Source organism: Aedes aegypti, chromosome 3, assembly GCF_002204515.2.
Source record: "Aedes aegypti strain LVP_AGWG chromosome 3, AaegL5.0 Primary Assembly, whole genome shotgun sequence".
NCBI classification, from domain to species: domain Eukaryota; kingdom Metazoa; phylum Arthropoda; class Insecta; order Diptera; family Culicidae; genus Aedes; species Aedes aegypti.
Window position 1 is genome coordinate 223158045 of NC_035109.1, and position 25841 is coordinate 223183885.

The 25841-nt window shown below is 37.1% G+C and overlaps 2 protein-coding genes across 3 annotated transcripts in view; one reads left to right on the forward strand and one right to left on the reverse strand.

Moving 5' to 3' along the window:
- Positions 1 to 6833, forward strand: part of LOC5573021 (ecto-NOX disulfide-thiol exchanger 2) — a 76009-nt gene extending 69176 nt beyond the window's left edge. For both annotated transcript variants that reach the window (XM_021854377.1, XM_001660631.2), the window contains one exon: positions 6038 to 6833. In XM_021854377.1, coding sequence (XP_021710069.1) covers positions 6038 to 6703 — 666 coding nt within the window. In that variant the 3' untranslated portion in view covers positions 6704 to 6833. The remainder of the gene's footprint in view (positions 1 to 6037) is intronic.
- Positions 6718 to 25841, reverse strand: part of LOC5573026 (dynein intermediate chain 3, ciliary) — a 34737-nt gene continuing 15613 nt past the window's right edge. The window contains exon 4 of the mRNA XM_001660629.2: positions 6718 to 7436. Coding sequence (XP_001660679.1) covers positions 6990 to 7436 — 447 coding nt within the window. The 3' untranslated portion in view covers positions 6718 to 6989. The remainder of the gene's footprint in view (positions 7437 to 25841) is intronic.

Below are 25841 nucleotides of genomic sequence, written 5' to 3' on the forward strand. Positions count from 1 at the left end.
ACAGGAAGTCTTTCAGATCTAGAGTTCTGATAATTAACCTGAAGTGTACGATTTGACAGATAACTTTGAATTATTCTAACAATGTATGTTGGAAAATTAAAGTTTTTTAATTTTACAATCAAACCTTCATGCCAAACACTGTCGAATGCTTTTTCTATGTCTAGAAGAGCAAGACCAGTAGAATAGCCTTCAGATTTGTTGGAACGGATCAAATTTGTTACACGTAAAAGTTGATGAGTGGTCGAATGTCCATGGCGGAATCCGAACTGTTCATTGGCAAAAATTGAATTTTCGTTGATGTGGGCCATCATTCTGTTCAAAATAACCTTTTCATAAAGTTTACAGATGGAGGAAAGCAAACTGATTGGACGATAGCTAGAAGCTTCTGCAGGATTTTTGTCTGGTTTTAAAATTGGAACAACCTTAGCATTTTTCCATTTGTCAGGAAAATATGCTAATTGAAAACATTTGTTAAATATATCAACTAAAAATGATAAGCTACTTTCTGGAAGTTTCTTGATGAGGATGTAGAAAATTCCATCATCGCCAGGAGCTTTCATGTTTTTGAATTTTTTAATAATAGTTCTCACTTCTTCCAAATCAGTCTCCCAGGCATTTTCGAAAACGTTCTCTTGATTGAGAATATTTTCGAACTCCTGAGTAACTTCATTTTCAATTGGACTAGTAAGGGACTGTCCATTAATTACGTAAGGGGTTATGGGGGGAGGGGGGTTTGAGATTTCTTATGCGCCATACAATTTATTTTGGATTTTCATACAAAAAATCTTATCATGGGGGGAGGGGGGGTTGAAAAATCCCGAAAATTGTCTTACGTAATTAATGGACCGCCCCTAAGTCCTAAATTAAAATTGTGCGCACTTTCAAACTGCATAGCAAGTTTTTGAGCTTTTTCGCAATTTGTTAGTAATAATTTGTTTTCCTCTTTCAATGCCGGTATTGGCTTCTGAGGTTTTTTCAAGATTTTAGATAATTTCCAAAAGGGCCAGGGTCCAATTGCGAAATTTTATTTTCAAAAATTTTTTTTTTTTTTTGTGCAAAACGTTTCTTGATTTCTTTCTGCAAATCCTGCCATATAATTTTCATTGCAGGATCGCGAGTGCGTTGAAATTGCCTTCTCCTCACGTTTTTAAGACGGATCAAGAGTTTAAGATCATCGTCTATAATCACGGATTCAAATTTTACTTCACATTTTGGAATTGCAATGCTCCGGGCTTCAACAATGGAATTTGTTAAAGTTTCAAGAGCATTGTCAATATCAAGTTTAGTTTCTAAAGAAATGTTAACATCAAGATTAGAGTCAACATACGTTTTACAGTCATCTCTCCCTTACTCGATATTGAAGGGACCATCGAGTTAGGGAGGTATCGAGTTACAGAACACAAAAGCAGTGCAACTGCGTTATAAGGGACCATCGAGTTAGCCATGAAAACCAACTTTTACTATGGTTCTCTAACTCGTTATCGAGATACGGAATATCGAGTAAGGGAGAGTTAACTGTATATATATTCCAGTCGGCTCGTAAATAATTGAAAGTGGAGCTGATAGGATTTAGGATCGCTTCTTGGGATATTTGAAATGTAACAGGGACATGATCAGAATCAAAATCAGCATGAGTAATCAGTTGGCTACAAAGATGACTAGAGTCGGTTAAGACCAAATCAATCGTAGATGGATTTCTAGAAGAGGAAAAACATGTGGGGCTATCAGGGTATTGAATTGAGAAATATCCTGAAGAGCACTCATCAAATAAAATTCTGCCGTTGGAATTACTTTGAGAATTATTCCATGACCGATGTTTGGCATTAAAGTCACCAATGACAAAAAAATTTGACTTATTGCGAGTCAATTTTCGCACGTCAGTTTGGAGCAAATTAACTTGCTGCCCAGAGCATTGAAAAGGCAAATAGGCAGCTATGAAAGTATATTTACCAAACTGTGTTTGAACAGAAACACCTAAAGTTTCAAAAACTTTAGTTTTAAATGATGAAAACAGTTGATGTTTTATTCGCCTATGAATGATGATTGCAGCTCCCCCACATGCCCCATCAAGTCGATCATTACGATAAACAAAAAAGTTAGGATCTCTTTTGAGTTTAGATCCAGGTTTTAAATACGTTTCGGTAATAACTGCTATATGCACGTTATTAACCGTAAGAAAATTAAACAGCTCGTCCTCTTTACCATTCAGAGAACGAGCATTCCAATTTAAAATATTTAAATTATTATTTGGATCCATTAGAAAAACGTAATCCAATAACAATTTGATTTGTAAATTTTACACCTACTTGGACTGCTTCAGTCATAGTGGTGGCTTTGAACATTGCATCAATCATTAGATTCAATTGTTCAGTTAGAAAATTAAAATCAGAGGCAGACATGTCATGTGATTTCCCATTGGAATTTCCGGTAGACGAAGAAGCGGAGTTACCTGTGGCGGTAGGGTTTTTTCCATTTGATTTGAAACAAGTAGAATGGGTACCCATGGATCGAACAGGGGAGGAGTTCGAATTTCCTGCTACGATATCGACAAAGGATTTACCGTGGGTAGAAACATTCGAAATTGAAAGATGCGAACGGCTACCCGACGGATTAAAATTAGTTTGTGAATGAGCATGATTATGATCTTCCTGATGGGTATGATTCATGATCAAGCGATCGTTAACTGAAAAATGAGCATTGTTCGATACTCTACCAGGCAAATTCCGGAAACGACCGTTATCGTAACGGATATTATCTTTCATCTGCCTGGCACGAGCCTCAATGACCCTTTTGCGTGAAGGACAATTTCAAAAATTGGACTTATGGTTAGCCCCGCAATTACAGCATATGAATTTGGTGGTATCTTCCTTCACTGGACAGACGTCCTTAGCGTGAGAAGAACCTCCGCAAATCATGCATTTAGCATCCATGCGACAATTTTTTGTACCATGACCCCACTTTTGGCACCGACGGCACTGAGTGGGGTTCTGGTAATTTCCTCCAGGTTTCTGGAAATGTTCCCACGTCACACGGACATCGAACATAATTCTTGCTTTTTCTAAAGCTTTAATATTATTTAGTTCTTTTTTGTTGAAGTGAACTAAATAATATTCTTGAGAAAGCCCTTTCCGAACAATGCCAGATTGGGTTCTCTTTTTCATAATGATTACCTGGACTGGGGAAAATCCAAGTAAATCATTTATTCCATTTTTGATCTCTTCAGGTGATTTATAGTCACTTGAGAGACCTTTCAAGACAACTTTGAACAAACGTTCAGTTTTGTCGTCATAAGTAAAAAAATTGTGCTTCTTCTCTTCAAGATGTCTGAGAAGAAGTTCACGATCTTTAATAGTTTCCGGCAAAACGCGACAGTCTCCTTTCTTTGCGATTTGGAAGGAAACCTTGATTCCCCTAATGGAGTTCAAGATCTCCTGCCTAAATCCTCCAAATTCGGAACAACTGACCACGATAGGCGGCACTCTTTGCTTCCCCACTTGAATCAAAGAGCCTGGGCTAGAGGCTGCTTCGATTTGGTGTTCGGAAAATTTGTCTAGAGCATCGAACTGATTGCTCATTTCGATACAATTATTCATTTCACCCTTGGAAGAAACTTCGCATTCCGGAGAAGCGTCCTTTCTTCCATTCTTGCCACGTGTAGTGACAGTTTTAAAACCCACTTTTTTGGAAGGAAGTATTGAATTCAGAGATTCACCCTTCCTTTTGTTTGTTGTTGATACCATGTTTAGTTAATAAACGAAAGAAGACGTGACCTTCGAGAGGTTTTTTCCCAAGACGGTGTCCAAGAAGGATTACCACCGCTAGCTTTCGCCAACGGGTCCAACGAAAAATCGAAGGCACGGGTCCAAACAAGGATCGTAAAGGGATCAATAGTAGAAAAAATAGTACTGAAAAGTACTGTTTAAGTAGCACTGAAAAGTACCGTTTATAATTTTAGCACTGAAAAGTACTGTTTGTGTAGCACTGAAAAGTACTGTTTTATTGCTTTAGGTAGTTTTTAAGAAAACTTCCAAGAGCAGAGAGAATTCGTGTACGCACAGCACGAAGGTACGATGCGCACTGAGCTTTCGCGACATTGTTGCTACCAATCCTTCTTGTTAGATCGGTAGTTTCGATATTCTCGGTACCGTAAAACGGGGTAACATTGATAATGCGGGTAACTTTGATGGTGCGGGACCCACCACATACAAAACGAAATAAGATACAGTCGACTCTCCACATCTGGATGTTCTATATCTCGATACCTCTCCCTATGTCGATGATTTCTTCGGTCTCTTCATTCTGCATACATTGTCACTCTCCGTATCTCGATATCCTCTATATCTCGATATTTTCTATATCTCGATATCTCCCTACCTCGATGTGTACTTGGTTGTTTTCCGTTCCAGTTTTTCTCTCCGTATGTCGATATTCCTATTATCAAAGGTTACTAGACCCGATTTCAATGATACAAAACAGTTTGAGAGCACGAAGTGACGTCTGCTTGTTTATTATTTTCTTGGTAACGGAGTGGTTTACAATCTAGTATTCATTAAAAATGCGTTCTTTGTCTCGATCTTTCCCTATCTCGATGGTCTCTTCAATATCGAGATGTGGAGAGGCGACTGTAATATCTCTTAATCAGTTAAGGTGAAGATGAATCGAAGCCAAACTTCAAATTTTCAAGAGCACGGATCTGGAGAACCAAACGTCTGTTTTAGCTGAAAACTTAATCGATTGGTCATTAGCTGGTGGTGACCAATCGATTAGGTTTTCAGCTCAAACAGGTGTTTGGTTCTCCAGATCCGTGCTCTTGAAAATTTGAGTTTTGGCTTCGATTCATCTTCACCTCAGGCAAAACGAATGCAAAAGTAAAAAATATTAGTATGGCACTTCATGTCAGAGCTATTTTCATTTGAATTGAGAACATTAATTAACAGACTTAATATATATATATAAAAAAATTGATGCAACTTTAGCAGCTTCGAAACGCTTACGAACAACCTGTTCTACAATCACTATTTGATGTAGTTTTGAATTGTTCGTCACTTATATTTGATAGCCTAGTTATAATAGAACTTGAATATGGTCTCAAATCTCTTAACGAGAACCATTTTTACAAACTGTGACCATTTTTGTAATCTAAATTAGAAATTTCCATATAACGATAAACGCCTAGAGGTATGCAATGCCCTATAAATGTTCGTAATTCATTCAATTTTGTTCGATTGTTACTTTATTATCAAAGTTACCCCAAAACAGAAAGCCGACTTTCGATTGTATAAAAAATGATATATCCATTCAAAATAAATCTTTCGGCAATCTATCAACTGTAATCGTTAGCTAGGATGCCAGTACTTGTTTTAAAAATAAAAATTAAAAATCTTTGAAACAACATGCTTAAATATCCAAGTTTTCCTCGAAAAAACTATCAAAGTTACTCTGTTTTACGGTACCACTGTTAAGCTGTCGTATTTCACATCCGCTCATTTTCCCTTTCGCTATCCTTCCCAGTGATCCAGTAGAGTTTCGTTGGCATGTGCGGTAGCGGATCGCGTCGTGTTTGTTATGACTGATGTTTGTTCTTCTGCTAACTTGCTCGTTAAAATCTGCAAGAATGACCGTCGTGACTTCAGCGGTACTTATTTGTTGCACTGTCGAAACGTGGGAGTCGACACATCATCCTAGCCCGCTGATTCGATGGATTTATGCTACCTGACATCTTGGTGTTCTTTCTATGCGCCATTCAGGTGTTTCTTGTAGTACTGCTTCCACCTTTAAATTACGTCACCTTAATCCGTCAGTATGTTTCTATAATTTGCATATTTTCTGAGAGCGATTCTGTTGTTTCATTTCTTCACTCTTTAAGTTTCCCAAGCGGCGCTTTTTTATTCCGAAGAATATGGATCTACTGTCTCTTCAGCTGTTTGCTTCGCTCCAAGTTCTTCTCGTCTAAACATAATACTTCTGCTCCACCACTATTCCCTCAATCCTGCACTGCCACTATCCTCTATCAGTCTTACATTGTTATATTTTTCAGGAACGTCAGGACAGTTCATCGGACGTGGACGCTCACTCGGTACGATCAGATCTTGAAATGAAAACGATGCAAATTCAAGTTTTGCAGGAGACCATCCGTAACCTCCAAACTCAGCTGCTGGAAAACAAATCCAAAGAGACGGAACGTCACAACAAGATTCAAGAGCTGGAAGACAAACTGAAAGAAGCAAACGTAAAACAGCTTCTGCTGAAAACGAAAATAGCTACCACCCAATCGAAGCTGTCCCTCTGCACCACCAACACCTCCTCTTCCAAGGGTGGTTCAGAGCTGGACGAAAGCGAATTGTCCGAATCGGAACACAAACCCGCGGCAGCAACTCCGACGCCGGTCGTCGAAGTGACACCTGCACCGGAGCCACCGAAGACTCCTCCCCCACCCGCGGTAATTGATCCGAAAGAAGCCAAGGTGATCACGCTGGTATCCGCCTTTCTAGTCGTCCATCCCCACGGTGCCAGCATCGATTACATTTGGTCCTATGTCAGCCGTTATGTCCCGGAGCTAAAGTCGAAACAGGTGGAGGAAGTGCTACAACGATATTCAGATCTGTTCCGTGAGGAGATGAGTGGCGTTGGAGCCAAAATCGTACGAAATTGGAAGTTTTGCGGATTCGAATGCAAAGAAGAGGAAGAAGAGGAAAAATCATAGATATCCATTGAATATTTATGTCTCAACTCACTACAAATCTAGTATTTATTGGTCTTTCGTAATTATCTCAAACATTTTAAAATGTTGTTTTATACGAAGTAAACTTTAATAAATTCGTTTAATTATTGTAGATTCCTGTATCTTTCATTTCTATATCACATTATTATAATTACTTTAAAAATTCATACTATTAGAAACATCAACACTTAACATTTTGCGAAGCTTTGCTTCTAAAAAGTATTTCCAAAAACTTTAACCTACTAAAACGGACAATAGTTAAACATTTTTATTCCTTTTTATCTTTTTTCATCATCGGCTTCTTGCCCGGTTTCAGTAAATTCACTCCGGCGTCTCGCATCCGAATTCCCTTCAACGTATTCTTCAAACTCTTGCGGCCGTGGATCTTCGTCCAGAACTGGTGTTGTGCCTCCAGTATGAGGTCCTGCTCCTCATCCTCGATGGAATTATCCTTCTCCATGCGCATCTGCCGGCGGATACGTTCCCGTTCGAGTTCCTTTTCCTTCAGTTTCATTTCCTTGATCTTGGCCTCCAGCAAACGCTGACGTCGCATCTCGCGCTCAAGCATACCGGACAGTGCCGGTTTATCGTTGGCCGAACTGAACGTAAGGTTATCGGATATTTCGGTTAGGTAGATTGCTCCTCCCTCAGTACCGTTTGCGATCAACTTTCCGCTTTTGTGAACGCGCAGTGCCAAAAGTGGCACATCGGAGAGCTATGTAAAAAAAAGAAAGAAGAATTTGTGTTTAGGCTACATCTAATATTTTTGAAAGATTTTTAACGAATTTTGCAAGAAATTCATTTCAGTCGAAAAAAAAATTCGGCTGCGCGGCTGTTTGAGCTGCTCAGTGAGAATCTTTTCGAGTATGAACTTTCATCGATTGATGTTTTCAATATATCTATGTTTAATCAGTTAAGGATTAACATATCTAGGGCTGGTAGCAGGTTTCTTTTTAGAGATCTTTTTTATGCAGGTCTTTAAAAAGTATCTATTTTCGATAAAAGGTCTACGAATTCTCTATTTTAACCGACATGGTCTCTAAAGTCTCTTTCTTTCTTATCTTGCTTGCAGATAATTATGATGCAAAATGTCTTCTCATTTTTCTCGAGAACAGCTTCAGGAATTATCCTATTGGTTTCTCCAGAGGTTTCATCTGGAACAATATCAGGAACTAATACAGAAATTCCTCAGGAAATTCATCTTCCAATTCTTTCAGCAATTTTTAAAAGGATTTTTCCAGAATTTGCTTCAGGAAATCCTTCAACACTTCAACGTTACTACCTCCAGTAGTGTTCTCAGAGATTACTTTAAACAATTTTCCAAAGACTATTGTAGGACTTTCCCCAGATATTTTTTCACTAACTTTTCAATCGAATTCTCCGGTTGTGACTCTAAGAGATCTTCAAAGATTCCCACAATATTTATTAAAAAAAACCGCGAGGGTTAATTCCAGAGTTTTTGGTAAAATTCGTTGAAGGTTTTTTTTAAGAAACCTGACAAAAATTTATTTTAAAGTTATTCCAGGGAGTTGCTCCAAAAATTCTTCCAGAGGTTATTCGAATGATTCTATTAAGAACATTTGAAATAATTCCTTGAATTCGACCTGTGTTTCAGTAGTGAGTTTCTCTGAATTTTATTCAAGCATTCCATTCTACTAGAGTTCTTCCATTTTTTTTCAATGAATTTCTCAAAAAGTGCCCATGGAATATTGAAAAGTTCATTTAAGGTTTCACACCAGAAGAATTGCTTAGAAATATTTTTCGAGAGTTTTCATAGAAAATAATCACTAAATGACCACTTGAAGAAAAATGAAAATCTCTCAAGTAAGGATATCTATCCATTCATCTAACATTAAGAAATTATTTGTCGCAATGTCACGAGAAATTTCCAAAAAAAAGTTTTAGAGATATTCCTAGAGAAATATCTGGTTGGATCACTCTCTTTCCTCCTGATTCCTGTTAGGTTTCGTTTTGTTTTTTGATCTTTTTTCGGTCTCTTCTTGGTTCCTATTTCATCTAAATTTCCTATTTTTACGACAATCAGTTCTAGAAGTCCTGCTCTATGCACAATTTTTAAGATAATTGGGAAATATTAATTTAAAATAATAGATTTTTGAAATGTAATCTGGAATTTGTTTAACTTTAAATTATAATTAATTTAGAATTTTTGAACGTTTTCGAATGCAAAGAAAATTCACCATTTATCTAAATTACCACATTTGAATGTTATACAAGTCGGAAGCGATTCACCGGGTGCTTGATAATCCGTGTTTCTAATATCCGAAAAAAATGAAGCAAGATCCAAAAGCTTTGCGGATTATTTGTATCAAATTAAATGGGAATATACCTACTCAAATATGTAGCAGATGAATTTTATAACAATCTTTTAACATGCTACAAGAAATTTGAGATATTCATAATTGTATGTTTACTTGGGTTAAATACATCGGTAAAAATAGTTTTGGTTTCAAAATATCCTCACAAATCCAAATAAAGTTTTACTTTTGCGTCCATGAAGTTGCCTTACAAACACAATTAATTTGAATAAAAATTAAGCTTTGATAGTGGAGTGATTCCAAGCAACAGTACCAAAATTTGGTAAATTTTTTAATTCATTTTTTTCTATTGAGCTGAAACTTTGCACAGTTTTCCAGTTCCATCTAAATCGTCATTTTCCGATATCAAATCTTCAAGTTGAGTCACGACTAACTTTTCAAAAGGGTGTATGTGAAAATGGTTCAAAAATATTCAAAAAGCTGCACAGCAAAAACGGTTCGTTCGATTGTTAGACAACTAAAGAAACAAAGTTAGACAACTAAATAAAGATTCCAAAAAAAATACACACAGTTAAAAAAAGTTTTTTTTTTTGCATTAAAAAACATAATTTTTGTCACAAAAACTCAAATATCTCAAAACCCTATCGGAATACCAACGTAAGTTATGACATTTCAAACATGTCACAATTTTCACATTTAGTAGAAAAAAAAATTTTTTTTTTGGTGTAAATTATTACGGGAACCGCAGTTTGTTGCTGATTTTATTGTTAAGGGCCTTGCGTGAATTAAACAAGTCGTTTTCATGTATTCATTAGTATTATGTATATTATATGTATAAATATTATGTATATGTATAAATATTATATGTATATGTATATATGTATAAATTAAAATGAATTAACAGATTACACGAAAATAATTTTTTTTTTTACCAGGATATTTTTTTAGAGTATGATCGATGAGTTTCTAAATATTATATATAAACTTTAAAAGTTTTGGATTTGGGTATGCGTTATGAGATCATGAAAACATTTTATTAATACTTATTTATTTATTTATTGTTATTCAATTTTTTTACAATATCGAACACTTTTGCATCATTATCAGTACAGTTCGAGTATAGTTTTGCTTTAATTTTATTTTCTGACAATGGAATGAAACAGTGAAATTTTTGGGTTCCTTGGATCGTTTTCGCGTTATTATATTGCTCGCTGAGCTCTGATGTCGTTAATTCGTACTCTTCAGTAGTAGTAAAACAAAATGATAATTTTGTTAAATCTTCTTCTTTTCTGCGATTCGCCCAATCAAAGAGTTCTTTTGCAGTTTTAATTGGATGCTCACGTTCTTTGGCTAAACTTGCTCTTGTGGCCATGCGCTTTATAGTTCCTCCAATAGCATCACAAGGACCTTCACACTCAATCACGATTTGCTTGTTCGGTAATTTTTTATACTGGGTACGAATTGTAAATCATAAAAAATACCGAACTTTCAGCTTTTTAATTGAAAACTTCTGAGGTTCAGTAATAAATTTTACTTTTTACTGAACTACGTAGCTGTCAGACCCAATTTTGCAACATTACCGAACAGGCCGAAAAGTCAGTAAAAACAATTACCGACTATTCAGTAGTTGATGTTTTTTACTGACTTGTCGTCAAAATCAAATCAAAACAAACTGATGCGCATGCGGGAAAGTGTCAAATGAGAATCTCCTGCTGTAAAATCGTCCGGCGCCGGGAGTCACGGCTTTGGCAACCAAGCTTTTCCTGCACCTATTTTGCGCTTTCTCGTGGTAAGTAATCGAAATTTAGTGAGAAACTCAACCATTTTAAGCAACCAAAAAGGCTCAGGACTGCTTACGTTGGTAAATTCGGATGGTTTCCATACAAGAGATGAAGTCATCTGCATCATTGAGTTTGCCTCTTGTATGCAAACCATCCAAATAATGATTTTGTCACACATTTTTCGATTACTTCCACTGAGATATGAGCATACCGTAGATGTTTATTCGTACGAAAAATGCATTTCGATGTCCATGTTCATGTCGATTGGGTGTTAATTTGTATTGATTTCTGAAAAAAACAGTATCCGGAAAAGCAAATCGGAGCATGGGAAACTGGAAAGCCAGTAAAAACGCTTTACAATTTTACTGACTAAGTCAGTTATTTCCATCAATCAAAACATATTTTGATTTACTGGGTTTTTTCGGTAATCGTAAAAATTACCGAAAAAAACCGTAGTTCCAAAACCCAGTAAAATTTTACTGGGGTCGGTAATCTGAATTGGCTGTGTTTGCCATGTGACGTAGCAAAGAAATGCCATTCTGCATCAATTCCGTACTTTGATTTAAATTGACATAGGCTCGAAAAATTCTTACGGTTTTTGTACTGCGATGCTGCTCCATCAGACATGAAATATATCTTTCTGATTTCTTTATCCTTATCAACGCGTAAAAAGTTAATCATTTTGGCAATGAACAAATTGACAGATACTGAGTCGTGTCTTAAATCTTCGGAAATTACAATAAAACTAAAATGTTCAATTTGCGTACTTCCATTGAAATAAATAACGAATGGATGAATTGTAGCTTGTTGTACGTTCCAGTGATGGGACTGCACTTCATCTTGCAATACAAAGCTATAGTTTTCAGAAAAATTACAAATGACTAAAAATTCACCATCTTGTAATGTATTTTTATGTATTGCTCTGTTTTAATAAAGTCGTGAGGAATTAAACTTTCTAATTTCAAGCAAAAAAATGACACAAACTCACCTACAGGTTTTACAATAGTTTCTAGGTCACACCTATCCGTGGTCACCCATTGCTCAAATGATAACTGATCAATATAATTTTCTTCAAACTCATTGAATAAAGTATTTTCCAATGATGAAGAATCTGGACAATCCGAACAAGATCGTAGATAGCAATTTGATGTTGTATTTTCACACAAAAGACTACCAGTTAACATTTTAATATCCTTTGATAAATTGATTCTTTTCAAACTATGTAAGATTTGGTTAATATTTTCGTGTGTTGTGCACACACAAACATTATGTGTTCCTGAATTGGATAGAAGCTTGCATTGCCTTGGACGAAGGCTTGCAAATGAGGAAAAACCTACCTTAATATTTTCGTTAATTTCCTTGAAGCGTGTATACGCTTCTTTCAAAGTAGTCATCATTAATCGTTTTTGGATTGCTTGACGCTTTCTATCTTTTTTTACAGATACATAATCTTTTTGGCCAGGCATAGCTCTACTTACTTCATCGTCTTCAAAATATTGAATTATTTTTTCTTTTGTCTCATCTGTTAATTAAGTACTCGACCTAGCATTTTTGGTTGCAAGACAGTTATTTTTGAATTGTTTTGCCTCTTTTGCTGTATTTCTATTGGTTTTGAACTCATCAATGGCGTCTTGAATAGACCACGAGCTTGGCAACATCGACAAAATCAATAATTTTTCTTTCCTTGTCGTGGCTAGATTCGAGAATCTTTCCTTCATATTCATAATTACCTCATCGTAGTCTGTATTTTCCACATCCTCAGGTCCTAATTTGAAGAGGTTTCTTCGTACAGCTTCGTTGATTTCACGGTATTTTTTCTCGGGATAATTGACGTAACCCATCTTCGTCCATTTAATCGGAGTCACTTTTATTCCAGCTATCCCTTCGTTGAAGCGTTCGATGTTGACCTTCTGGATGCACTCATCTTCTGATTGATTTGTTGAAACAGATGTCGCTGATGGTACCTGTGGCAAGACTATCTGCACTTGGTACTTCTAGTAACTCCTCAGTTGTTGTCGGTGCATCTAGTAATTCCTCAGTTGTTGTTGTTTTCGAACTTCCTGCAACCTGATCCACCGATGATGTACAGATTGCCCGTTTGTCAACTTTTAAACGGCAGGACGTACAAATGCGTAAATTTGTATTCAATGTAGACATTGGAGCATAACCAGCCACTTTCAGTTTATCTATGGTGCTTTCGGTGAGATTTCGTAGCTCTTTCGAACACTTTTTTTCTGCAAACGGCCTGCAACAGTTGAGAAAGCGACTACTCATGTTGCTCGTTAGATTTCAATAAACAAAATCACTTTTAAGTTTTTACTGACTAGTTTGGTGTCGTTTGCTTGACTGAAGAAAAATTTTACAATTAAATCTTTATAAATAAATAAATAAATAAATAAACTTTTTGCAGGTAAACTAGTCGTATACCTGTATAGAAAACTTTTTTTGTAGCTTTTGTCTTCAATATTAGATTTCTTATAGGTTTCTTTTATCAAAAGGTTTCAACACTATTGAGAGAATTTTTCTTCAGTTACGTACAATAAAAAATATGACACTATCAAGACTTTAGATCACAACACTGGATCGCGTCTAACTTTCTAATAGATGCTATAATAGTTATGAATAATTAAATAAAATATCATGAAAACAACTTGTTAACCTCATGTGGTACCCTTAACAAAAAATTCAGCAACAAACTGCGGTCCTAAAAAAAATTAACAATGAAAAAAAAAAAAAAATTCACTAAGTGTCAAATTTGTGAAATATTTGAAATGTCATAACTTTTTTGTTTATTGGCTTACCATCACCAAATTTTTATGGTAGATAGCTAATATAATGGACAGTTTTCCCTCAAAAAATTACGTTGGTATTCCGATAGGGTTTTGAAATATTTGAGTTTTTGTGACAAAAATGATGTTTTTTAATGCAAAAAAAAAATTTTTTTTACTGTGTGTATTTTTTTTGGAATCTTTATTTAGTTGTCTAACTTTGTTTCTTTTGTTGTCTAACAATCGAACGAACCGTTTTTGCTGTGCAGCTTTTTGAATAGTTTTGAACCATTTTCACATACACCCTTTTGAAAAGTTAGTCGTGACTCAACTTGAAGATTTGATATCGAAAAATGACGATTTAGATGGAACTGAAAAACTGTGCAAAGTTTCAGATATTTTTGAAATGGTCGATCAGAATCGACTTGCATGCCTCCGTGGAATCCCTCAATTGCATCAACGACGTCCATCAGATCATCTAATGTGTCACCAGATAAATCGCATTTAGAATTCTCGAATATCATTAAGTTTCGCACAGCCCCAGGGTAGTGATCCTTTATAGAGAGATAAGCGGAAGTAAAATGGAATGATTTGGCAACAGACCAGCAGTGCTGATTTTGCTCGGCGTCGAGAATAATATTGTAACACGGACATGACTTCCTCATTGCTATAAAGTGTATTTTGTTTCGTTATAGATCTTTGAGCTGCATATTAAAACTAATAAACAGCCTAAAAAATCAAAAACTAAAAATCCCATTGACAAAAATTCAAAAAAATAAAACATTTCATTATTTTGCATCATGCAAAATTACTTTTACCGAAATAATTTCAAGCGGATTACATTAATCCTCAAGAAAAGTTCAAAACAAACATAACGCATATTCGTTTGGCTCACACTTTGACAGCTCTCGCTGCTCGATTGGCTCACACTTTGACAGAAATGTCAGCTTCCGCGAATCTCTCTTATAAAGGATTTCTACCCCAGGGTACCTCACAGAAACTTTTTTTTTTTTGTTTCCGTTTCGTTACTCAAATTTGAGTCCATCCATTTATGGAATTTAAAATTGGATCTGACGCAAAGCGCGAATAAAAACGTCATGCAAGTTGGCCTCTCTGTATCGTTTTCTTGCATGGTGGTTCCTATTTTTTTTTTTTTTTCAAAAGTTTCTGCTGGCATCCGGAAGTTTCTTCAGCCAGTGACCCTAAAGGTGCAGGTGAGTGAAATCACCAGCATGAGCCAGAACTTTATGAAGAGTCGCAGGAATTTTATACCAACTATACTGCCGTGAATGTAAAAAGTTGGCATTGAGAAAATGGGCTGTGAAGTTTCCAAATTCGTTTTCCATACGAATATTCAAAAATTTCCAGAGGATTTAAACATGTTCAAATCTTATTGAAACTTTCAGAGTTTGCTTTTCACTACGATATCCTTCCGAGAAAAATATAAAGATGATCAAAATACGGTTCATTTTTGTGTGACACGGTGCGGAAATCTGTAATAGGACTTATATGCGATTACTTTTCATTATGGGACAATTTGACTTGCTATTTTTTCCTAATTTTTGCGAACAAATCATAACATCTCATTAGTGCAACTGCAAGAGCATTGGAAGATATGTTGAAAACCGACCTTAACTCAATTTTGACTAAAATGCAGATGGGACTGACTTGCGATTCATGGCAGTATACAAATTGAAATAATGTTGGTAAGTAGCTTTACAAACTCATAAATTTTTTCTGGGTTTATTGGCTCTTGACAGTTGATTGCTATCAGAATATTATGCAACCTTTCAATAAATCTTTAATATGATAAGCTTCCTTCCACTTAGTTACAAATTTACATTCCAATTTATATACCTTTTAAGTCATCGTAATCATCTTCTGCTATTCCATAATTGGCACAAATATGTTTGAAAGCATTTCCAACATTCTCCATATGATTTAATTTTACATCGAAAAGAGAAATAACAGCGCGATTATCCATAGCTTCACTTATCATGGTTTTTGATGGTGCTCACACTTTTTCTAGTTTTCCAACAATAGCATCATTCTCATCAAAAATACTGACAGTGAAATACTCTACTCATACATGAGCAATTCTCGCTGAAACCAGGCCGCCATCGGCACCCATCGTTAGAAGTCCAGTTGTATGTCACTGATCGTTAGTTTTCGATAAAACTTAAGGGTGGTCCTTTCTGTTTTCTCAAATTGGTGGACCCCTCGTACGCCAGCTAGCTGAACAGTTTGCGATAAAGCCCATTTTTTTGATAAATCTTGGATATTTCTTCACGGGATATGTCTCATATTTCGCTTGGAACACATAGCAAACTTAGTGGTATCGTATAGAGAATGGATATAGCTTTCATTTAAACTTGAAAAAATTTTGGCGGCCATTTTGAATTTGGCCGCCATCTTGAATTTTGTTAGAAAAATCGATTTTCACCATTAGCGCACCGCTAGTTTTGAATTCTGAGATCACCATCAGAAAGCTGAGGAAAAATTGCGTAAGATAGGCTACAGAAACTAGGTGATATGAACGATTTTATAAATCATGTTCTACTGTTTTGACGTATATGGCGAGTGCAATCAATGCAAACATAATTTTTTGTACAACAAAGAAACAAGTTTTCAATCGTTGATGTATTATTTGAGACAGATGAAGAATAGGAGTATTAATATGAGTGAAAAAATCTGGCGGCCATCTTGGATTTTGACGCCATCTTGGTTTTAAGTAGTAGAATGAGCTTTCACCTTATTAGCACTCAACATGTTGAATTTCAATGCTACCGTTACACTTATTCTTCTTCTTGTTCTTCTTTTTCCTCACGTTACGTCCCTACTGGACAGAGCCAGCCCTTCAGCTTAACTAGTTTAAAAAACAAATTATCAAATAGGTTTTTTTAACGCTTATTTGCTACCTGAATGATTCTTCTGCATATCTTCGAGTTGTAAAATAGCATTATTTCTTTCACTTATTTGGTCTAAAACCATTGATACAAATGAACAATCAGTTGAACAGCTGAGATAAGATAAGAATGATAGAATCTGATTGTTTTTTTAACGGAGGCCTTATAATTCAACATGATGAGCACTGAGATGGTAAAAAATCATGTAACTGCTAAAAACCAAGATGGCGTCGAAAGCCAAGATGGCCGCCAGTTTTTCTAACCTCGAAATTATACACCTGCGTTTCGGCATTACGTCCATATTAGAACAAAACCTGCTTCTCATAATTCAATTTCGCTATTTGAAAAAAATCCTGTTTAATAACCTGGATTTATAACTAATAAAGCTGAGTATCAGGCTCGGTTCCAGTAGGAACGTAACGTCAGTAAAATGAAGAATAATAAGGAGAAGAGTATACGTAACCTTTTTTATTGGTAGCGTCTAAATTCGACATGCTGAGTGCTGAAAAATTTATTCTACTACCTAAAATCAAAATGGCGTCAAAATCCAAGATGGCCGCCAGATTTTTTCACTAAAAATAATATTCTTATTCCTTAGTCGACTCGAATAAAACACCAAAGGTTGAAAACTTGTTTCTTTGTTGTACAAAAAATGATGTTTGTATTGATTGCACTCGCCATATACATCAAAATCATATAACATGATTTAGAAAATCGTTCATTTGATAGGGTAAATACCATTGCTCACCTAGTTTCTGTAGCCTATCTTACGCAATTTTTCCTCAGCTTTCTGATGGTGATCTCAGAATTCAAAACTAGCGGTGCGCTAATGGTGAAAAATCGATTTTTCTAATAAAATTCAAGATGGCGGCCAAATTCAAAATGGCCGCCAAAATTGTATCAAGTTTATATGAAAGCTATATCCTTTCTCTATACGATGCCACTAAGTTTGCTATGTGTTCCAAGCGAAATATGAGACATAACCCGTGAACAAATACCCAAGATTTATGAAAAAATGGGCTTTTTCGCAAACTGTTCAGCTAGCTAGCGTACAAGGGGTCCACCAATTTGAGAAAACAGAAAGGACCACCCTTAAGTTTTATCGAAAACTAACGATCAGTGACATAAAATTGGAATTCTAACGATGGGTGCCGATGGCGGCCTGGTTTCAGCGAGAATTGCTCACATATATAATTCAATTGCCAGCTGTTGTCGAAGAAATCAATCAAGCATTTTTTTTGTTTGTGCTCAACAAAGAGCGATTGATGCTTCCTAGATACCTAAAGAAAAAATATTCTTCCGAATCTCACGGTGGTGGTGGTCGTGATTATGAGTTGACAAGTAACAAAACCACGCATTTACTACCTTTGGTTTGAAAATAGCTTTAATTCATATTTCAAAAAATCATGTTTTCTGGCCACCCTATCCTAAAGATGGCTACCCTAAGGGCAAAATAAAATATTGGTACGAAATAAATCAAAAACTTGTAGGCCAACAAAAAACAACGAGATTCTGATCATCTGTAAACTTTGTTAATGTGGAAGGAATCCTATTTTATTTTAAAAAAAAATCTAATGACAAAAAAATGAAAAATGATACAACTTTCACAGTTGCAATTTTTTGCAAGATTTATCTGTGGGGCATGTTTGTGGAAGTTTCAAGCTTGGTTTCTATCCCAGACAACCAAAATGCATGTAAAACGAAATCACCTTTAGTATTATGCGATGCTTATATATGCAAAGTTTCACGTACAAAATGTCGTTAAATAGCCTTATACGCATAAAAGTGGAGACGATATGCGTGCATAGTTTTTGTGATGGAAGATGTGGTGATCTGTATCATGAATGATATCACTTGGTATGGGAACTAACGTAGTATGTGTAGGTCAACTAACTAGCGAACGAACTAACTGGCTTATAGCGGGGCACTCGTCATTCTGTCGTATAGAGCTGAATAGATCGGACGACATCACACGTGGCGACGAGGTTAAACCGGAAAAAAAGCGCGTCAAGTTTTAAGCAAAAGTGTATTATCGAAGTGATAGAAGTTATTGATAAAGGCAGGTAATGAATCGGGAAAAGTAGTCTGCATTGAGAAAATAAGCCGAAAAGTTTCATTCTGGTGCGGGAAAAAGATCACGCTGTAGTCCGCCATTTTTTTTTTTTGCATATTCGAAAGTGAGATGAGTGGAAAAAAGGTTGACCTTCAAAAGAAGAACGTGCTTGCGTTGCTGTTGGGGGAAAAAGGTGACATGGAGTGATAGTGATTTTTGGTAATTCGTTTTCACAAAATCGTACCGAGCTGATGGACGAAAGAAGAATTAGAGCACCAGTGATCGGGGAAATAATTCTAGTGTGAGGTGATGTTGAGAAAAAAAAAAGAACAGGGGTTGATGATGAATACTGACCATGTGCGTGCTTAAGTGTGGTTGGAGATGCATGAGAGGCATAATATGGAAAAAAAAAATCTGGATATGCATGAATTGTGTGGAGCAATGGTGAAAGAAAAAGAAAAAAGTCTCGGTGTGGGTGATCCCTAATGAAAGAGACACCACTTGGCAGAGTGTGAATGAATGAAGTGATGGCAAAAAAAAAAAACAACTCCAACGTGTGTGTATACGAATGGAGAATTAAAACGAAACTTGTATTCGGTTTGAAAAAAAAGAAAGGGATGTTAGTGTTAGTGGAGCCGTACTGATTGATAAATGCGGCACAGAATCGTCTACTGAGTGCTGACTGAATGACGGCCACAATCATCGCACATCTAACTCTGAGTGGTTTTTCCATTGGAATCCAAGATATAGCGTTTGTCGTAGTATTTATTTTATTATTTATCACTGCGAGTGTTTCGAATGTTCAAAGAGAACAGTAAATTTCTCACGGCGCAATCATTCACCAACCGCAATTTAATTGATGCGACAACTACTGATGCTGAGAGCACAGCAGCACCACCATCCGCCATGCAGTAAGAAATTTGCGAGAGGAAGAGAGAATCAGTGAGAGAGCAAAGATTCCTAAACGTTTCCCCTCCTGAGCTGCTCGAAAAACGATGTCTGTTTAACCCTTCGGTCGTCGCGCGGTTGACCACCATCAGAAGCACCTGCTGTGTATGAAGAGCAAGTTTTTACACCGGCGTGGTACAAAATACAACCGCGCGACTACAGTAGTATTAATCTAGGATAGGATACGACGTTTTAACTTTATGATTTACTGTCTTGTTCCTGTGCACTAAGATTTCTTTTCGGGTGTCTCGTGTCTTATCCTATCCTAGTGCTTAAACACTATTAGAGTGCTAAGCCAAGCAATAGACATCAGAAGATGACTAATCGAGAGTGTCGTTGACACTGTGATTAAATTCACTGAGAGCGCTCAATGCGCTGTGATTAAATTCACTGAGAGCGTTCAATGCGCTGTGATTAAATTCACTGTAATATGGCTTACGAAGAAAGAGTGCTGTCGGCACTGTGATTAAATTCACTGAGAGCGTACAAGACGCTGTGATTGAATTCACTGCTTAACGAATAATAAACAAGAGTGTCGTAGGCACTGTGATTAAATTCACTGAGAGTGTACAGTACGCTGTGATTAAATTCACTTACAAAGAGCATAGATAAACGCTTTCCTTATCTTGACAAACTAAACTAAAACACACTGAGAACGTTTTGTATGCTGCGATTGAATCTGCTAGTAGGTTGAAGATAAGGAAATATGGATTTTTTTTTATTGGTTAGATGCTGTCATTCATTACAAATTACTCATATGGTGGATTATGGTGCAATCAGAATGAAACAATGGCTTCTATAATTGACAATGGTAGTTGAAAAAGAACGGAAAATTTTTATTTGTGTTTTTTTTTCTTAACAGGAACAGTATGGCTAACGAAGAAATGATTGTTCAAACCATGTCTTTCTTCAGCCCAGCGTCGTACAATTTGCCGATGTTTAAATTTTCTCATTTACCGGCAACGGAAGTGAGAAGCGCTTGGACATCGTGGATAAGATGGTTTGAAAATGTTATGTTGGCGACGAACATCTTAGATAGCCACAGCCGTAAAGCTCAGATGCTTGCTATGGGCGGCATGGAATTGCAGTCTGTTTTTTATGGCATTCCAGGGGCTGACATTGACGGTTCAGATGGCAATGATCCCTATGTTGTGGCTAAGGAAAAACTTTCGGCACATTTTGCTCCGAAGCAACATTCTAGCTTCGAAAGATTTCAGTTTTGGACTATGACGCAAGAAAATGACGAACCGATTGAAAAATTTATGCTTAGAGTTCAGCAAAAAGCGGAAAAATGCTCATTTGGACAAACGGAACTTGAATGTCGTCAAACAGCTATCATTGACAAAATCATCCAAAATGCGTCGGATGATTTACGTCGCAAGCTATTGGAGCAAGAGAAGTTGACTCTAGATATTTGTACCAAAATCGTAAATGCGCATCAATCAGTCAACTACCAAGCCGCTCAAATGAACCCAAAGTCCAAGCCAACCGTTTGATCGCGCATAAAGCAAGAACACCTTATTACAAGAACTCAGGAATCCCTGCCTATAAAGAAAGATGTCATCGATGTGGTCGTTTCCGACATTCAATGTCTGAAAAATGCCCGGCGGCTGATAAGAAGTGTCACAGGTGTGGAAACATGGGTCATTTTCAATCAATGTGTAAGGCTCCAGCAAGAAATGTAAGGAATTGAAATTTTTCTTCATATTAGCAATTTAAGAATGGTTGAGTTATGGATTTGTTTTTTGTTTCTTCGTTTTTTTTTTTCTTCTATTTAATAAACCTGGCAGTAAACATTCACCACAACGCTTTTCCCAACCATCCCAACATAAAAGATATAAGAGCGTGATGAACGTTGAAATGACCAATGAAAATAAGGATACGAAAGAATTTTCAGTATACAAGATCACTAACGAGAACGATGAGCTACTAAAATGTCGTGTCGGGGAAGTCGCGATAGAAATGCTCATTGATTCAGGATCTACGTACAATCTGATAGACGATAAAACATGGGAGTACATGAAGTTGAATAAGGCGGTCTATTTCTCGGAAAGATATGATAGGAGCAAAAAGTTTATGGCGTATGGACGAATACCTTTGGAACTATTAACGGTTTTCGATGCCGTTATCGAAGTCCCCGATGAAGACGATGTCATATCCACCACAACAACATTTTATGTAATTCAAGGTGGTCAACAAGCGTTGTTGGGTAAAAACACGGCCCGCAAACTTGGCTTATTACGAGTTGGGCTACCAAGTTCCTTTAAAGAAGGCGTGAACCAGATCAAACAAGTTGATGCGTTTCCCAAAATTAAAGATTTCCAGCTAGTCCTTCCTATTGATAAAAATGTGACCCCAGTAATACAGCCCTTGCGGCGATGTCCAGTTCCGTTGCTGGAGCAAGTAAAAAGTAAGCTAGACGAACTACTGGAAATGGGCATAATTGAACGAGTGGAAAAACCTTCGCCTTGGGTGTCACCGTTGGTTCCTATTTTAAAGGACAATGGTGAACTACGTCTTTGCATAGACATGCGGCGAGCCAATCAAGCAATTCAGCGATTAAACCATCCCTTGCCAGTCTTCGAGAACATCCTTCCGAACTTCAGTGGGGCAACGTTTTTTACTACGTTGGACATCAAGCAAGCATTCCACCAGGTAGAATTGGCAAAAGAGAGTCGTGAAATAACAACATTTGTCACCAATTGGGGTCTTTATCGTTACACAAGACTACTTTTTGGTGTTAATTATGCCCCTGAATTCTTCCAGCATCTAATGGAAAGTACTGTCGGATTGCTCTAACACTGTTGTCTTCATTGACGATATCATGATCTGGGGAGCTTCGGAAAAGGAACACGATGAAGCAGTTCGAAAAACACTATCAGTTTTGAAAGAACATGGGATCATGTTGAATATGCAAAAATGCAAATTCAAACAACAAGAAACAACATTCCTGGGACACAAACTTTCGGAAAAGGGAGTTCTTCCGGCTGATTCAAAAGTTCGATCAATAATGCAGTTTAGACCACCTCAGAACAAAGAAGAGTTAAGAAGTTTCCTCGGACTTGTAACTTATGTTGCAAAATTCATTCCAAATCTTGCGACTGAAAATCATCCTCTAAGGGAGCTACTCAAAGACGCAGTTCCTTTCGAATGGAGTTCTGTTCATCAGCGGTCGTTTGAAGTACTGAAGCAGCACATGAGTAATCTTCAAAATTTGGGCTACTTCGATCCCAAAGATAAAACAATGCTGATTACTGATGCATCAGGGGTTGGTCTAGGGGCAGTGCTGCTCCAGCTGAAGGGCAATAAGCCACGCGTAATAAGTTATGCCTCAAGAAGCCTGTCTGAAACGGAAAAGCGCTACCCACCGATTGAGAAAGAGGCGTTAGGTATAGTTTGGGGCGTAGAGAGGTTCAAGGATTATCTTCTTGGAATTCAATTTATTATTGAAACAGACCACCGACCACTGGAAGTTCTTTTCACTGTTAAGTCACGCCCAACAGCTCGCATAGAAAGGTGGATGCTTCGTTTGCAGTCATTCAACTTTACGGTTGTCTACAAGAAAGGGTCAGCAAACATCGCCGACCCACTCTCTAGAATGGCCTCACATGTAGAAGACAAATGGCAAGAAGAATCAGAAGTTTACATTCGTCGTTTAGCGACTACGACGTTAGCTATGCTGGTTGACGGTTCCAAGGGCGAAACATTTGATGATGAAACAGAAATTTTCATTCGAAGTATACAAGAGACCGCGGCAATCGACATCTCGGAGGTTGTTCAAGCTACAGAAACGGATAAAGAAATGCAAGCCCTTAAGCATGCAGTAATGGAAGAAACCTGGACGTCAGAGCTGTTGAAACCGTATGCAGCGTTTCGACAGGAATTATCTTTTGTAAATGGACTCATAATGCGAGGATCTAAACTAGTAATTCCATCAGCTTTACGATACCGAATGCTAGTTCTAGCTCACGAGGGCCATCCAGGTCAAACCATAATGAAGCGAAGGTTGAGAGATCGCTGCTGGTGGCCTAAAATGGACGCTGAAGTATCAAAATCGTGCGATAGTTGCGAAGGATGTCGATTGGTACAAATAGCCGACCCTCCAGAACCAATGCAACGACGAGCGTTACCAGACAGGCCTTGGCTGGACATTGCTATAGATTTTCTTGGCCCGTTGCCAACAGGAGAACACATCTTGGTAGTGATAGATTACTTCAGCAGGTACTTATGTTTGGAGATCATGACTAGCATCACAGCAAAGGAGACCATAAAACGGCTAATGAAAATTTTCAGCTTATGGGGGCTGCCACGTACAATCACGCTCGACAATGCAAAGCAGTTCGTCTCCACTGAGTTCAAAGAGTTCTGTGACACGAAAGGTATCCATCTGAACCATACGTCTCCTTATTGGCCACAAGCGAATGGAGAAGTGGAACGACAAAATCGGTCGCTTCTCAAGCGGTTAAAAATTGCTAATGCGCTTTATGGAGACTGGAAAGTAGAAATGAACCAATACCTAGAAATGTACAATAACACCTCGCATTCAACAACGGGCAAAGCTCCAAGTGAGCTGCTCCAAAATCGAAAATTAAGGTTCAAATTTCCAGATCCAGAGGATCTAAGTACAGCTGTATCATCAACAGACTATGCAGATAAAGATGCAGCCCAAAAATTTAAAGGAAAGATTGAAGAAGACGTAAGAAGGAAAGCTAAATGCAGTAACATCAAGGCAGGAGATTTGGTTCTTATGAAGAATCTGCATCCAACAAACAAGCTCTCTACTAGTTTCCTTCCGGAGAAATTTGTAGTAGAAGAACGGAATGGGTCAAAGGTGCGCGTTCGCTCAATGGACAATGGAAAAAGTTATGAAAGAAATATAGCGCATCTAAAACAGGTTTCCACTTATTCTGAGAAGAATAAGTCTGATGAAGCTCCCGACAACGAGGCCGAACCCCTAGAAGATCGTCGATACTCTGAGCGTGCCAGGAAACCACCAGTAAGATATGAAGCTTAGGTAAGGGCTTCACAACGGAAATGTATTTATTTATTACGACAGGTGAGAGAAATTCTAATACATTAAGTTAAATAAATTAAACATTGTTTATTGAGCTTTTATATAAAGAAAGGGGGATGTGGTGATCTGTATCATGAATGATATCACTTGGTATGGGAACTAACGTAGTATGTGTAGGTCAACTAACTAGCGAACGAACTAACTGGCTTATAGCGGGGCACTCGTCATTCTGTCGTATAGAGCTGAATAGATCGGACGACATCACAGAAGATAACATACTATGCGAGTCTGCAGATTTTATTGCGAAATGACCGATTTATGACCGCCTGATCCCCCATAGTGTAGGGTGGCCACCGAATCGGGAAAAACGGGAATAGCGTGAAAAAGACGAGAATTTGAATCCATCGGGTAAAAGACGGTTAAAACCGGGAATTTGCGATGGTCACCGAGAAAATAATTTTGAACGTACATCTTCAAGCTCTAAATCTACCCCAGACAACCAGAAATCGCATAAAAGTTCACGTTACAACTCGTTTATTCATACTAATTACATCAAACCCGCAAAACATTGTGGATAAACTCGTCAGATTGATGAGTTTCCTCGCATAAAACACTTCTTTTCTGAGTTCATTTGTACATTTTCTTTCGTCTCGTACACTCGTACAAGGTAAGTCGAATTAATCCGTAGCAGCTGTCAAATCAACGTTTGTTATCAGAAGTTAAGTCGCATAAGATCACTAGTTAGTTCGGTAGCAAATTTTTACACTCGCATTGTATGTTATTATTCATCACATAATATATGCACGCATATCGCCTCCACTTTTGTACGTAGAAGGCCCTTTCGCGACATCTTATATGTGAAATTTTGCACATACAAAGCCTCCAGGAGATTTCGTTATACGTACATTTTGGTTGTCTGGGACAAACCACCAAAAATAAGTTGTAGAATGCTGACATAGTTAATGATACTGCTATTAAACATATGTAATCATGGACAAATAACATTTAAACATTAATGATCTAACTTCTTGTAGAAATAGTATACTTCTAAGAAATGTTTCACTCCTTTCATTAATTGGCAGTGTTTCTAAATATTCTGTTTTTTTCTCTTACCATCAGAGTTTGGAATTTTCTCTAACTTCTCTGAATCAAAGCTTTGAATCAGTGTTTCAAAAGTTCTAGCAAAACGTTTAAGCACTCATCATATATATGATTGTTTGGACTCATTTCCGACGCATTTGTGTAGGAAAATATTTTTGAAAATTTTCCGAGAAAGTTGAATTTTGTTTCCAAAGCCTACTAGTCTACTGGTCCACGGCATAAAAATTAACAAGGCAGGCTCTTTACTGATGTAAATATCAAGTTTGATTGTAA